The 15,346-nt window shown below is 38.2% G+C and overlaps 1 protein-coding gene across 1 annotated transcript in view; it reads right to left on the bottom strand.

Annotated features, from left to right (window-relative positions):
• The window catches only part of DNAH7 (dynein axonemal heavy chain 7), a 260,268-nt gene that overhangs the window by 163,202 nt on the left and 81,720 nt on the right, over positions 1 to 15,346 (bottom strand). The window contains exons 20-22 of the mRNA XM_005676291.3: positions 6,964 to 7,157; positions 4,387 to 4,585; positions 1,213 to 1,353 (exon numbers count right to left, since the gene is read on the bottom strand). Coding sequence (XP_005676348.1) covers positions 1,213 to 1,353; positions 4,387 to 4,585; positions 6,964 to 7,157 — 534 coding nt within the window. The remainder of the gene's footprint in view (positions 1 to 1,212; positions 1,354 to 4,386; positions 4,586 to 6,963; positions 7,158 to 15,346) is intronic.

Raw genomic sequence — 15,346 nt, 5'->3', positions numbered from 1 at the left:
TGAAACTCCAATACTTTAGCCACCTCACGCAACGAGTTGACTCACTGGAAAAGACTCTGATGCTGGGAGGGATTAGGGGCAGGATGAGAAGGGGACGACAGAGGATGAGATGGCTGGATGACATCACCGACTTGATGGACAAGAGTTTGGGTGAACGCCGGGAGTTGGTGATGGACAGGGAGGCCTGGCATGCTGCAATTCATGGGGTCGCAAAGAGTCGGACACGACTGAGGGACTGAACTGATTGACTGACTCACTTACTACTGTGTGAGATGAGCGCAATTATGCGGTAGTTTGAGCATTCTTTGGCATTGCCTTTCTTTGGGATTGGAATGAAAACTGACCTTTTGCAGTCCTGTGGCCACTGCTGAGTTTTCCAAATTTGCTGGCATATTGAGGGCAGCACTTTCACAGCATCATCTTTCAGGATTTGAAATAGCTCAACTGGAATTCTATCACCTCCACTAGCTTTGTTCGTAGTGATGCTTTCTAAGGCCCATTTGACTTCACACTCCAGAATGTCTGGCTCTAGGTGAGTGATCACACCATCATGATTATCTGGGTCATGATCTTTTTTGTACAGTTCTTCTGTGTATTGTTGCCACCTCTTTTTAATATCTTCTGCTTCTGTTAGGTCCATACCATTTCTGTCCTTTGTCAAGCCCATCTTTGCATGAAATATTCCCTTGGTATCTCTAATTTTCTTGAAGAGATCTCTAGTCTTTCCCATTCTGTTGTTTTCCTCTATTTCTTTGCCTTGATTGCTGAGGAAGGCTTTCTTATCTCTCCTTGCTATTCTTTGGAACTCTGCATTCACATGGGTATATGATCCCCTGGAGTAGGAAACGGCAACTCCCTCCAGTATTCTTGTCTGGAGAATCCCATAGACAGAGGAGCCTGGCGGGCTGCAGTCCATAGGGTTGCAAAGAGTCAGACATGACTGAAGCAACTTAGCAACTTCATAGTGTAGTTTTATTGAGGGCATAAAAGAGAATTATATTATGTAATTCTTCCTAATCCTTCTAAATTTAGGAAGTTTCTTTGTCCTATTATCACTATTTTTGAAAGCATAAAAATGTATATAATAACAAGATTGAGGCTCCAGGATCCTTGGCTTTTGGGTAGATGGTCTTAATTTTTTAGAATAATTGTATTTTGGCAATAATCACTATTAAAGAAATGTTGAAAAACCTCGGGGTAATAAAAACCTACCTCTTGTCCTTCTGCAATAGCTGTTTGTACTTCTAATGTCCAAAACGTTTGAGATACACAGAGAACTGTTTGTCCAGGCCACTCTCTTACCCAATTAATTCGTTCACGTTGTGTATAGGCAAGAATTGCATCTTTAATTACCTAATTGAAAAAAAAATGCTTAAAGGTAAACAGTTTCACACTTTACTTGAACAAGCTAAACAATGAAGAGCTAACTCTAAATGGATTAACTTGTACTGCTCTACTTCTTACATTTTAGCCAATTATGAATATTCAAATCATGTGAATAGACTATTTAAATTTTTTTCATACACCTGTGAGCAAACGGGGTCGCACAGAGTCGGACATGACTGAAGCGACTTAGTAGCAGCAGCAGCAGTGTGCAAAAAAATATTTTATATAGCATTTTATTTTGCTGATATATAATCTATTTGTATGAACCATATTATATGAAATATTTCTTTGACCAGCCAAAGGTGTCTTAGATAATTTTGGATTGAAAAAAAAAGCAATTTTATTACAAAATGTAAGTTCAAATCCAAAATGAGATCCTTCAAATTCAGATAATTACTTACTTGGAACTTAATCAGATCCCCACTCAGCCATGTGCACATGTGTACATGCACATCGGGAAAACTACATAACTCCTCAAAAGTTTTTCCTATGTTTCCAGATCTCGCTCCCTTTGATGCCAAAGGCTATGCTGACAGGGTGGATATAGACTTCATTCACAGAGAGTTGACAGTTGTAAATTCAGGAAGTCCAAGTCATGTGCTTTGCTACATATGTTTTCAGTGGATCCACAGACCTACTTTTTCAATCAGTCTAATTCATTATATCAACCAAAAATAGTAAGGGCCAACAAAGGTCCGTCTAGTCAAGGCTATGGTTTTTCCAGTGGTCATGTATGGATGTGAGAGCTGGACTGTGAAGAAAGCTGAGTGCCGAAGAATTGATGCTTTTGAACTGTGACGCTGGAGAAGACTCTTTTGAGTCCCTTGGACTGCAAGCAGATCCAACCAGTCCATTCTGAAGGAGATCAACCCTGGGATTTCTTTGGAGAGAATGATGCTAAAGCTGAAATTCCAGTACTTTGGCCACCTCATGCAAAGAGTTGACTCATTGGAAAAGACCCTGATTCTGGGAGGGATTGGGGGCAGGAGGAGAAGGGGACGACAGAGGATGAGATGGCTGGATGGCATCACCAACTCGATGGATATGAGTTTGGGTAAACTCCAGGAATTGGTGATGGATAGGGAGGCCTGGGGTGCTGCGGTTCATGGGGTCGCAAAGAGTCAACACAACTGAGTGACTAAACTGAACTGAACTGAACTGATGAGGTGATAGCCATGTCAGTGTTTGAATTTCTGAAAAGGTTGTCAAAGTTACATTTTTATGAGAAATATATAAGGATATGTGAACCTTTCTGGACTTTTATAGTTTAGCTAGGATATTTACAGAGCTGAATTGAAATGAAGGGCAATGCTGACTATTGATAATAAAGAAAATGTATTAATAAAAGGCCAGAAGTAACCTCAAAAAAGGCAGGTGAAAAGGGAGAAATGGGAGAAACACTGGAAAGACTAGAAGGAACAGTAGAGAAATGCCAAGGATGAAATATATGTGTTCTAGAAGGATTCTGTGGAGAGAAGGAGAGGGAAGCATATAATCTAATTCACAGATTTCTATATAGTTGGAAGAGGACAAACATGATTACAGAAAGTTCTATGATATCATATATAAAATATAATACTAAACTATGTATACCATATATGAAAAATTAAATATATTTTGGTGGTATAATCTACATTAAACCCATGATAACACAATAAGGTAAGGAGCAAAGGTGCCAAGAACATGATATTTTATCATTTACAAATGGCCCAAAATTCACATACTTTAGGCACACAGTAGCCCTTCAAGCATGCAAATAACATACAACACAACACAGTAACACACATCTCCTATCTGTAGTATTTTATATTGCATTTACTTGCATTTTCCCACCAACTTACACATGAAAATTTGGAAAAGATATTTCCTATACCATTCCTTGCCAACCCAACTTAATGGTCTGAAATGATAACCAAAATATTTTATCTGAATACATTGGCAAAATTAAAAGATTAGTTGAAAAAGTATTAAATATGTCTAAATTAATGAGTTATCACTGCACACATCAATTAACAAACCATGTAATCAATTTAAGCAGTGGTCAAAGTAGAATTCATTTAATTGTTAATAGATACATGAATGAAAACATTGTTTGTCAATACTTATCAAGACCTATGGAAGCTCATTCTCTTTTGTCCAGTGATCCTATATATATAAGGTATCATGAGAAAATAAATTCAAAGAAGCCATCTCTATCATAAGGATGTTCATTATAATTTAGTCCATAATAGGGAGAAATGGGAAACTGTCCAAAAGATTTTACACCTATTGAACAAATATAATTCAAGCAGATACTCAAATTATATTTGACAGAAAGGGGCATTAAGGTACATGATGTATACTAAATACTTGGATTTCAATGAATTTTTCAATAATGTATGATAGAATTTGAAAACTTAGTGAAAACTGTTGATTAGGACCTGATGTCATGTTTCCTTTTAGTTCTTGCCCTCAAGCTTCCCTGATGAATCATGATTTTTACTCCTGGTAAGGAACTTGAATGATAAGTTCACACTATGGTAAAAAATGAATTTAACTGCTCAACTAATATCTATTTGCCTCCATGACTTAAAATTCTCTAGTAACAAAAAATATATTACAAATGATTGAGATGATAATGTGTTAATGTGAGACGTGAAGTAACTGTTAATGATTTTCTAACATTTTGGTACATATGTTACATATGCATAGAACAAAAGAAAGCACCATAGAAACTGATGTGAAACTGTAGAGAGGTGCTTCCTAGACAAGACTAAAGATAGACCATGTCGATTAAAATGTATCTAATATCAAAAGCACAAGAAATGAGACGGACTCAAGATAAAAAACCCAAGTTGAGTCATTACAAAAATAGTACCACAGACCATATCTTTGCCTTCAATCTATTATTATTGAATTGATAATTTATGACTCAGTTTTTCTAAATAACAGTGCATTTATCAGTAATACATTAACATTCTATCATCTTTACTAGAAATAATAATAAATATAGCCAGCTACCTTGTGGATGGATTTAATCATAACTCTCTCTAACTCAACCAACCACTTCTCCACTTGACCTCTGGCTTTGGCTGTTGAAATGGTGTCTATGAGTTCCACCACCTCTCCCTCACTACTCTTCATGTGAGTAATGTCCAAACTTTCTGTAAATTCCACCTTTGCAATTCCTTCAAAACATTTCTTCAAGTGAGGTTGCACTCTGTCAGGAAAAAGAATGTTTAAAATAATTAACCGAATAAAAGAATTCCCTAAATATCAATGTTCTGTGTATTCCAAACTTTATTCAAAATTCATAAATGTGCATTATGTGTGAGGCCCCTGCTAGATGCTGCAGATGAAGTGTTGAAGGGAAAAAAAAACATACACATGGCATATACATACATGAGTCAAATGGGAGGTCATCACTAACTGAATAATCACAAAAGACCTACAAAATTACAACTATTATAAGAGCTACATGAGGCTTTGTTTCCAGCACAATGAACTGAAAGACATAAAAAGTAATATAAGGACCAAATCAATCTCAACCAACAGATAAAACACTAATCTGAAGAATCTTCAAATGCACCAAAGTATATTGATATTTAAACTGGTATCTTCAGAGACTGCTTGCAAATTATACAACAGGATTAGAACTTTAAATAAATCAGCTACTTGGAAGGTGCCCAACTTTGGTCTATGCACTGTAATATAGATGGAACTGACTAAATTCATCATTTTGGGCATGTTCTAGATTGCTTATCTCTTACTCTGAAAGCACAAGACACAAAACTAGGGATTGTAACAAATATCTAACCACTGTCTGATATATATACTAGACACCCTTCTAAGGAATCAGCTGTAGGGATAAAAAGGTAAAAAACCTCAGCCATTATGGAGCTTATGTTCTGCTGGAGGAAATCAAACAGTAAGCAAATAAGCACATTATAGAGTAAGCCAGATGACAAAGAAAGCTTGCTGGGGAAAAAAAAAAAAAAAAAAAAAACAAGGCAGAAAAGATAATCAGGAAAGGTGATTAGGGGATGGTGGAAGGGGTTGCAATCTAGTGACCAGGGAAGGCCTTCCTGAGTGGCAGGTTTTGCAGAGTACATCATGTGAAATGCCAGACTGGATGAAACACAAGCCGAAATCAAGGATGCTAGGAGAAACATCAATAACCTCAGATATGCAGATGATATCATTCTAATGGCAGAAAGTAAAGAGAAACTAAAGAGCCCTTGATGAAGGTGAAAGGAGAGAGTGAAAAGGCTAGCTTAAAAGTCAACATTCAAAAAACTAAGACCACGACATCCAATCCCATTATTTCATGGCAAATAGATGGAGAAGGAAATGGAAATCGGCAGATTTTATTTTCTTGGTCTCCAAAATAACAGCAGATGATGACTGAGCCACAAAAGTAAAAGATGCCTGCTCCTTGGAAGAAAAGCTATGACAAACCTACATAGGGTATTAAAAAGAAGAGACATCATTTTGCCGACAAAGGTCTGTATAGTCAAAGCTATGGTTTTTCCAGTAGTCATGTAAGGATGTGAGACCTGGACCATAAAGAAGGCTGAGCACTGAAGAACTGATGCTTTTAAACTGTGGTACTGAAGAAGACTCTTGAGAGTCCCTTGGACAGCAAGGAGATCTAACCAGTCAAGCCTAAAGGAAATCAATCCAGAATATTCATTGGAAGGATTGAGGCTGAAGCTGAAGCTCCAAACCTTTGGTCACCTGGTGCAAAGAGCCAACTCATTGGAAAAGACCCTGATGCTGGGAAAGATTGAAGGCAGGCAGAGAAGGGGATGACAGAGGATAAGATGGTTGAATGGCATCACCAACTCAATGGACATGAGTTTGAGCAAGTTCCGGAAGATAGTGAAGGACAGGGAAGCCTGGCGTGCTGCAGTCCACAGGGTCACAAAGAGTTGGAGACGACTTAGCGACTGAATAACAACAAAAGAAGTCTTGTGAATATTTGGGTGAGGAGGATCCTAGGCCAAGAGAACAATATGCTGAGGGAGGAGGCTGACTCTTCTATGGGAGAACTGCAAGGACTGTAGAAGAATAAACGAGAAGAAAACTAGTGGGGGATGAACAGGAAGGATCATGGTGTAGTACCTGGTGAGTGACTGCAAGGCACCGAAAGGGCACTGACTTTTATTCTGCATGGGATGCAGAATAGTGATGTGTTCTGAAAAATCTGTAAGACAATATGCGATAAAAAGAGAGACCCATCCCAGACTTAGAAAAATATAATTCAATGGTATTTATGTTTTAATCATCAAATAAGTTGATTACAGGAATGATTTACAACAGTCTTAAGTTATTACATAACATAATCATATATAACTGGAGAAGGAAATGGCAACACACGCCTGTATTCTTGCCTGGAGAATCCCATGGACAGAGGAGCCTGGAGGGTTACAGTCCATGGGGTCGCAAAGAGTCAGACACAATTGAGAGATTAACACAACAACAACAATCATATACAAGTTCTGCATTATTCTGAAAATTAAATTTAAGCAGATCAACTTAGCCATGTATGATGTACGCATTATGATATATATAGTAATATTGATATGCCTTACTTACCTAGTGGGATCTTTAGTCTCAGATAGGATCTCAAGAAGTTCATCATTAGACAAGAAAAAGAATCTGGGGAAGAAGAGACGTTTCTTTTCCAAATATTCATTAAGTCCTTTAAGAATGAGTTCCAAAAGCTCATTAGATTTTTTCAGCCTCTCCAGCATCCTCTCAATAGTTACAACTGACAGAACATGTTTATCCTAAAAATAAAAGAAAATTCACAACTCAAAAATACTAGATACTGACTTCATATTATAGTTAAGATTGCATGGTTTTAATATAACAAAGGTTACACAAATTTTAAAGTGAATACTTTTTTTTTTAAGTGCTCTTGCCTGGTCTAGATCTAACCAGCCTCTTTAATTACATAAAAGCCAGGTTAACTGGATCCTCAGTTCACTAAACTTATTTCTAGTACTTAGCCAAAGTGAGTTTGGTATTCACTGAAAGATCAATCAAAAATTTCAACTGTAAATTGTTTCATACAGAAATTTGATTCCACTGCAGGAAAATGTTTTCGTTAATAGACTTTCAATGTGACTGGAAAGAAAAATAATTTTCTGCTTTGTTTTAAAATATAACAACATAATGGGAACACAGCAATTTAATCAAAGAACAAAATAATTATCATTAATACCTGTTTTTTTCAGTAGAACAGGTTCATATGAAATATGCAACACATACAATTCACTTATCTTTAAAGTGGCGCAATTTTCTAAAGGCATTTTATTATATTTCCTAAGAGTTTTATACTTCAAATAAACATTTTAAAATGCACACAAAAGTCAGCATGACAGAGACTCAGGTCATAATTTAATGTGCAACTCATTAAAAAAAAGTATGGAGTAGTACTCTTGTACTTGATTAAAAAAAACTAAAATGATGTTCTTAGAGTGCCACCTTCTGGAGAAGTATGGTTTTCTTTGTTGGGGGGAAAAAAATGAGTTGTTAATAAATGCGAAAAATTCCTTTCACAAATTAACAATGTTTTATTTTCAGCCAAAGTATATACCACAATTTGCTATTTTAGATAGGAGATTTGAAAGTTTAAAAATTCAGTTATTTAAAACAACAGTTCATATTTCTTTCCCTAAATATTATAATTACAAAAGAAGTACTTCTGGAATCACTTAGCATTTGAGTAGGAAAACAATTTTATTGAATTCCTGATGTGAAACCTATTAATCTAGATCAGTTTAAGACTCTGAACCAAATATGCTAGTTCTGAATGAATATATGTGATAATCTATGTACCCTGGTATATGGTCTTAAGAAAAAAATATAGACAAGTAATCATTATCCTGACTAGGAACCCTCTTTCCATGAGAAGGTAAACAGAATAGAAACTGCGTCAGATGAAGGAAAGCACAGCCTTGTTCCTAACCAACATCCTTCTTATTACCTGTGTGACTTTGGATCATTTAACCGGAGCCTCTGTCTCTTTATCTTTAAAATGGGGATAAAAGCCGTCTCTCAAAGTTGTTATGAGGACCAAATTAGACAAAATATTGGAAGCACCTGGTATGGTGCCTAGAACACACATATGCTTGAAATTACCCTTTCCATTTCACCTTCTATAAATGTCTCTTGAAGAGAAAGAGACAAACAGACACTACCCTGGGGGAATGGAGGGAGCAAGTCACTTACATCATGCTATCGATTTAATGGAGCTAAAACGAACATTTTATAAACTGCCTTCCTTCTGGTGAGATAATCATCATAGTAAAATAAAACTGGCTCTAAGTTCCACACTGGCACTGCCACAAAATTCTGGTAGAGTAAGCATTCCATAAATACCTGTTGACTGACTGAGTGATGAAGATGAGTTCAGTTCACAGAAACACAAACTTAAAGAAGTTTTTTTGTACCAACAAAAGAAAGTTTTGAAGTTTTCCTACTGTACCAACTCATTAGCTAATGCTGTCAAGATAGAACAGTAAGATAGTAAAACAGGAAGCTACCAGAAACATGAAACTAAGTGCAACTCCTTTGACACTTAAATTACTTTTTATCTTCCGGAGAGGAAAAGAAATTATTAACTATCGTATTTTTTGGTTAAAGGATAATTTTACAAATTTTAGGTGTCTTCTTTTGCTTCCCAAGTATCACTACTCTCATCTGTTCAAATGACAAACTACTGGCTAATTTACATTTCTAAAGCAAATACCGGTGATATCAGGGCCCGAAACTTTAATTGGGGGTATACAGAGGGCATTCTAATTACTGCTGCCATGAGAAGCTGCATAGAAAGTACACTTAATGGAATTAAGCTCAAGCCAGTTCACTAAACTTCCAAAAGCATAAACTTCCTAATCAGAAACCCCTGGACAACAGAAAACTGGTCAGATCTTCACTAAACCTATTAAGTATTAGAAAGGAAACATGGATTCACCAAGTAGACCTTTATACTGCCTTGCAACTTTCAGATCCTTCGACCTCACCAAAAATAGAAATCCTTTCAAGATGCAGGATGTTTCTAGGATTACTTCAGCTCTTAGGACTCAGGAGTTATCTAACACTGAATTTTTAGAGAAGGTTGTTCAGAATGAACTCAGAATTCTTAGAACTAGCAACAATTCAAGGATCAATCTCAATTTAATTATTCATTCACTCCGGACAAATAATTTTGGAGAGCCTGCTACATGCCCCACACTGTTTTCAGTGCTTGGGCCACAACTGTGAACAAAGCAAAGACCCCAGCCTCCAAGAGGAGACAGGTGATAAATAACAAAATAATTCATACATCATATAGTCAGTTAGAAGGTAATGAATGCTGCAAACAAGAAAAGGGGGCATCAGGATGGCCAGAAAAGGCAAAGTCAGGTTTTAATTTAAACACAGTGCTCAGTGTGAGCCTCTTTATAAAGGGAACAGTTGAGAAAAGACTCCAGGAAGCAAAGACACTGATCAGCTTTGCAGATTATTTGGAAAAACAGAGTCCAGTAGGTACAAAGGTTCTAGGGCGGAGTATGTTTGGCATGTGTGATTCAAAAAAGGAAGCTAGTGTGGCTAGAATAGAATAAGTAAGGTGGAAAGTTATAAGGACAGAGAGGTAAAAGGATAAAGTGAGTAAATCAAGAACTTCCTACTCAATGAAACTACTGCTATGTCCCATACAGAAGCATTTCTCCCCTGGATACTAAGATATTTCAACTAGCAAGACCAAAAGTTGGGAAGCAGAACTGTTGTGAGTCGTTTATTGGGCGAACTAGTACGAAAAGTCAACATCATTTTCACTCCTTAATTCCCAGACCCATGAACTGTGCATATGGGAGAAACTATTTGGAGCTGGATGAGAATATGGGCTATGTATCCTCTAGAACTGCACGTCAAACTCACAAACTATTTTCTTCCTGCTCATATATCAACTGAGTCTTCAGCATGAGACATTCCACTTTTTATAAGGTCAATGTTCACATTAGGATCTGTAAATCTTAAAGAGTATCAGTTAATTGCCTCATTTCCTTTGTAATGTGAATACCATAGCAGAAGCAGTATTGTATGGAAACTGTGACAGTAAGTCATTCAGTAAGTCAATGAATGACAGTGTTGGCAGAAACTTGGAAAAGAAAGTCCTCTGGTGTAGACAAATCACTGATCCCTTCTATTCTGAAACAGGTGCACTGTATTTAATTCCTTCTAAATGGCTGCCTGGTCCCTTCAGGTGTGATCCTGTGTCAGAAGCATTTTGTTCGTTTCTGATGCTGGCAGCTTGGACGCTCTGCAGTGTTGGTTAAGGGACAGCCCATAATGGCAAATCCTTCCATAATTCCCATCTCTGCCATTATGAATTCTTTGCTTGTAGCCTGGGTGACCACATATTCCCAGTTTGATGAGGAGAGTTCTGGCTTATGCTTGCTTTCCTCGCTTACTTATTAATTGCTCTTTCAGAAGTTCTGCAGTTTGGGCAATATATTATGTGATTTTTCCATTTCACAGCTCACTGTGCATACAATGGCATATGCTGTTTGACATTCACAAATAGATCAACTGGTCAACTATATTAAGTGCCTCCTTTGGCAGCACTACCTTTTATTAAACATTTACATGGAGCACAGATATACTCATATTCTAGTCTATTCTGTGATTCCTGATAGCTCTCCTTATTACCAATCTTTCAATCTTGTTTCTTCTAAGTCCTTGATCATATAGCCAAACTGCTTACTATTGACTATGATCACTCATTGGAAAAGACTTTGATGCTGGGAGGGATTGGGTGCAGGAGAAGGGGATGACAGAGGATGAGATGGCTGGATGGCATCACGGACTCGATGGACGTGAATCTGAGTGAACTCTGGGAGTGGACAGGGAGGCCAGGCGTGCTGCAATTCATGAGGTCGCAAAGAGCCGGACACGACTGAGCGACCGAACTGAACTGAATGTATATCCACACTTCTGACCACCTCTATAGGCAAGGTCAAAAAAACCCCAAACAACTAATATTAATTGACGTTACAGCATCTGAAAGGATGCCCTTCCTACTATGCTTTGAGTCAATCCCCTAAGATGGGGAGGGGTTGTAATTTTTGCTTCTGAATAATGCAAGCATATTTTGCAGAAACCTATAAACCAGTCTTTGTTTAAATCTTATTAAGGCAGGTTTTGGCAGAAATAAGTAAGTAAACAGAATGACTCACATCTCCGAGACTATCTCATTGAAACACGAATGTCTGGTAAGTGCAGTCACATCAATCCATTAGACTGCATCTAACTTTGGTTCTCCCCAGACAAGCACTATTACAATACAATACCTCCCACACTCCTTAGAATTCTGAAAAGGCTTCTGGCAAGGGAAGCTCTCAGGGTGAGAGTCAGGGCAACCAGAGTTCATCAAATTCCCTCAAATATCCCCAATTCTCAGTTCTCACCATCCCACTCTTTCCCAATAAGGAATTTATCGTTCACAGAACAGATCTGACAAGGCTGTGAATTAAATTACATTGTAATTTGGCAATCTGCTGGATCAGACTGTCATTTTTGGCTATGTCAGAATTGTAGCTATGAGAATTAAGAGGCTCTCTGAGGGTAATCATAGAAGCATCTTAATCCTCTGACCATATCTTGAGCAGAGAATTTAAGCCTTTAATTAGACCATTTCTTTAGTTTTCCCAGGGTTTTAGAAAAAATTCAACCCATCTCACATCCCTTGTATTTCAAATTTGTACTGTATTGACCTGTTTCAGCAGCCACTTGGTCCACCAAAGCATTGCTTGTAAAACAGACTCTTCACTTCATGAGACCAGTAGCATAATTTGAGTAAGTGAATTTTGCACTGCCTGCTAGGTACCACCAGTGTTCCATTTTCAGATGGTAACTAGATTTTAACTACCCTAAAGCCCAAGTGGGTCAGGTAGACAATCCTAGATCCCAACTTTGAGGTTGTAATACCTGTATTCAGAATTCAGTGCAGGATCTTTCTAGGTAATTAAGTAAAAAAGAAATTTAACATAGGGGATTAAGTGATTGAAAAATCACTAAAAGGTCTAGGGGAGCACACTCCAGTCTGGTTTTCCAGAAAAACTCCGAGAACCCTGTGGAACTGATCTTCTGGAAGGGTCATCTCTGCCCCAGTAAGAAAAAAAGGACACCACCAGTAGAATGACTGCATTCAAAAGCACACCGTGGTGGCTGTGATTCTAGGATGAGAGAGGGGGGTCAGGAAGCCACCATCATCATCATCTTTAAGTACCCATCAATCTGGTGACCAGACATTGAAGAAAAGGAAAAAAAAGAGACATTTTTTGACAGCAGAAATAGCTAAAATGGCAAGAAGATGGCTGCTGTATGCCTTCCAAATCCCTGATGAGTGTACCTAACCATCAAAATAAAATTCATTTCCAGAAACTTAGCTGTTAAGGAGTCTGGAAGACATAATTTTTAGCTTTCCAGCTCCCTAGAAACTGGTGAGATACTTGGTGCCAAGTGATATTTATGACAGTAAAAGGAAAAAGAAAAACAACGACTCTTCTGCTTTTGGCCTGAAAAACAGGAAGAGTAGTGTTCATATTTATTGAGATGGGGTTAGAGTATAAAAGGAAAAAGTTTGGGGAGAAATTCAAGAATGTCTTTTCGTGCCTTGTATGAAAGAGGCTGCAAAAAGTAAGACACAACTGAGCGACTGAACTGAACTCAGGAAATAAAAAAGATTCATGTGAATCAAAAGTCAAATTTGGATGAACGCAAAAGATCATCCACTTCCTTCAACTTCAAATGATAGGCAATTCATTGTTCCCGTATTAGTTTCCACATTCTCTCTTCTCAGAGAGCCCCTAGAAAACTTTCCAAGTGCGTGTAAAGACAGAAGGCTAATGTCTTCATCCAGAAGTCTGTGCTATCACCAGTCTGCTGACCTGCTACAGTGCTATCAGAACAAAAAGAAGGCTCTGGGAGAACGTGGTATGGTGGGATGACTAGAGAGGCAAGGGCCATGTGCTCAAGGTTACTAAGAGGTAGAGAAGATGGATCCCAGATGCTGCAGACCCCAGGTGAAATTAAGGGCTACAAACCTGTGAAATACTGCTGTAGTATGGGGTAAAAGATGCATATGAGAAGAACGTGGCAAAAGCCATCACTGGTCAATCAGTGTGAAGATGAAGCCAAGGATGACAAAACCTAGGGGAGACGCTCAAGGTAGGGTCTCTTGGGAACCAGAACTTGTCCGGGTCTTCACCTGTGCACTACGAGTTAATCTGTGGACTTCATCTGCCCATAGTTGGTCAAAAAGCTAGACTAGTTGTGATGACCAAGAGTAAAGGCACAGCGTATGGGCATCAGAGACAGGAGGTCATCCAAATTATGACCACCAACAAAAAGAGCAGATAATTTGGCTGGATCAGTTACACCAGTGAATTTTTCTTTCTCGCTTTCTTTTTTCCCGTCCTCTTTCTACCTTCTCCCCCTCCCTTTACGTCATCCCTACCTCCTTCCTGTCCCAGTACCTGGTGGTAAGCACAGGAGAGAGAAAAGCAGTGCAGGACAGCATAGTCCCCACCCACACACTCCAAAGAAGCCTCAGGTGTACCTGACTACGTGGAAAAGAAGAGCTCTAAATATAACATGAGACTGAGGCTCTCAAATAGGTATAGCTCAGTCTTCATAGACAAAATTATCCTAACCAAAAGTGGCTGGAAAATTCTGGAATTACACTGAACTTTCAGTAGGAGAGCCTTTCCCAGTGAGAAACAGCCTTTGGCCAAGCGTAGTTGGGAGAAGATAGCAAAACATAAAATTATTTCGTGTTTATCCCTTAAGGAATCAAAACAACCTCAATCAAGCCATTTATATTAACAATATCATTTACATTCTGTTTTTAACCTCTGAGCCTTTTCTCTTGGCATAGTTCTAAAAGAACATTTAGAAACCTCATTACTTCATGGGAAATAAATGGAGAAACAGTGGAAACAGTGTCAGACTTTATTTTGGAGGACTCCAAAATCACTGCAAATGGTGATTGCAGCCATGAAATTAAAAGACGCTTGCTCCTTGGAAGGAAAGTTGTGACCAACCTAGATAGCATATTGAAAAGCAGACATTACTTTGCCAACAAAGGACCATCTAGTCAGGGCTATGGTTTTTCCTGTGGTCATGTATGGATGTGAGAGTTGGACTGTGAAGAAAGCTGAGCACCGAAGAATTGATGCTTTTGAATTGTGGTGTTGGAGAAGACTCTTGAGTGTCCCTTGGACTGCAAGGGGATCCAACCAGTCCATTCTGAAGGAGATCAACCCTGGGATTTTTTTGGAAGGAATGATGCTAAAGCTGAAACTCCAGTACTTTGGCCACCTCATGAGAAGAGTTGACTCATTGGAAAAGACCCTGATGCTGGGAGGGATTGGGGGCAGGAGGAGAAGGAGATGACAGAAGATGAGATGGCTGGATGGCATCACCGACTCAATGGACATGAGTTTGAGTAAACTCCGAGAGATGGTGATGGACAGGGAGGCCTGGCGTGCTGCGATTCATGGGGTCGCAAAGAGTCGGACACGACTGAGCGACTGAACTGAGCTGAAGTGTGAAGGTGATGACTTTTTGTACCAAGCACTTAATCCATCTGGATTGTACAGATCATCCTCATTAGCCTTCCTAAGAGAATATGGACTTAGGTTTATTTTTAAGGCTTTGGAGATTATAGACAAAAGCTGTCCTGATGCTAACATACTGAAAAAAAGAAAAGGTAAAGGCAGTTGAGGAAGATAATCAAATCTTATAGCAAAAGTAAATGAAGTGTCATGCAAAGAAAACTGCTTATTTGGGAATGAAAGTAAGTAATGCTTTTTTGTTAATATGTTTTTAATTCAGCAGTTCTGTTTCCATTATTACTAGTCTCAGTATAGCTGCTCTTTCAAGGCATTGAACTATTAAATTTTCTTAGCAATATGAATTTTGAAGA

This window comes from Capra hircus, chromosome 2 (genome assembly GCF_001704415.2).
Source record: "Capra hircus breed San Clemente chromosome 2, ASM170441v1, whole genome shotgun sequence".
Taxonomy (NCBI): Eukaryota; Metazoa; Chordata; class Mammalia; order Artiodactyla; family Bovidae; genus Capra; species Capra hircus.
This window is presented reverse-complemented; position numbering and strand designations above follow the sequence as displayed.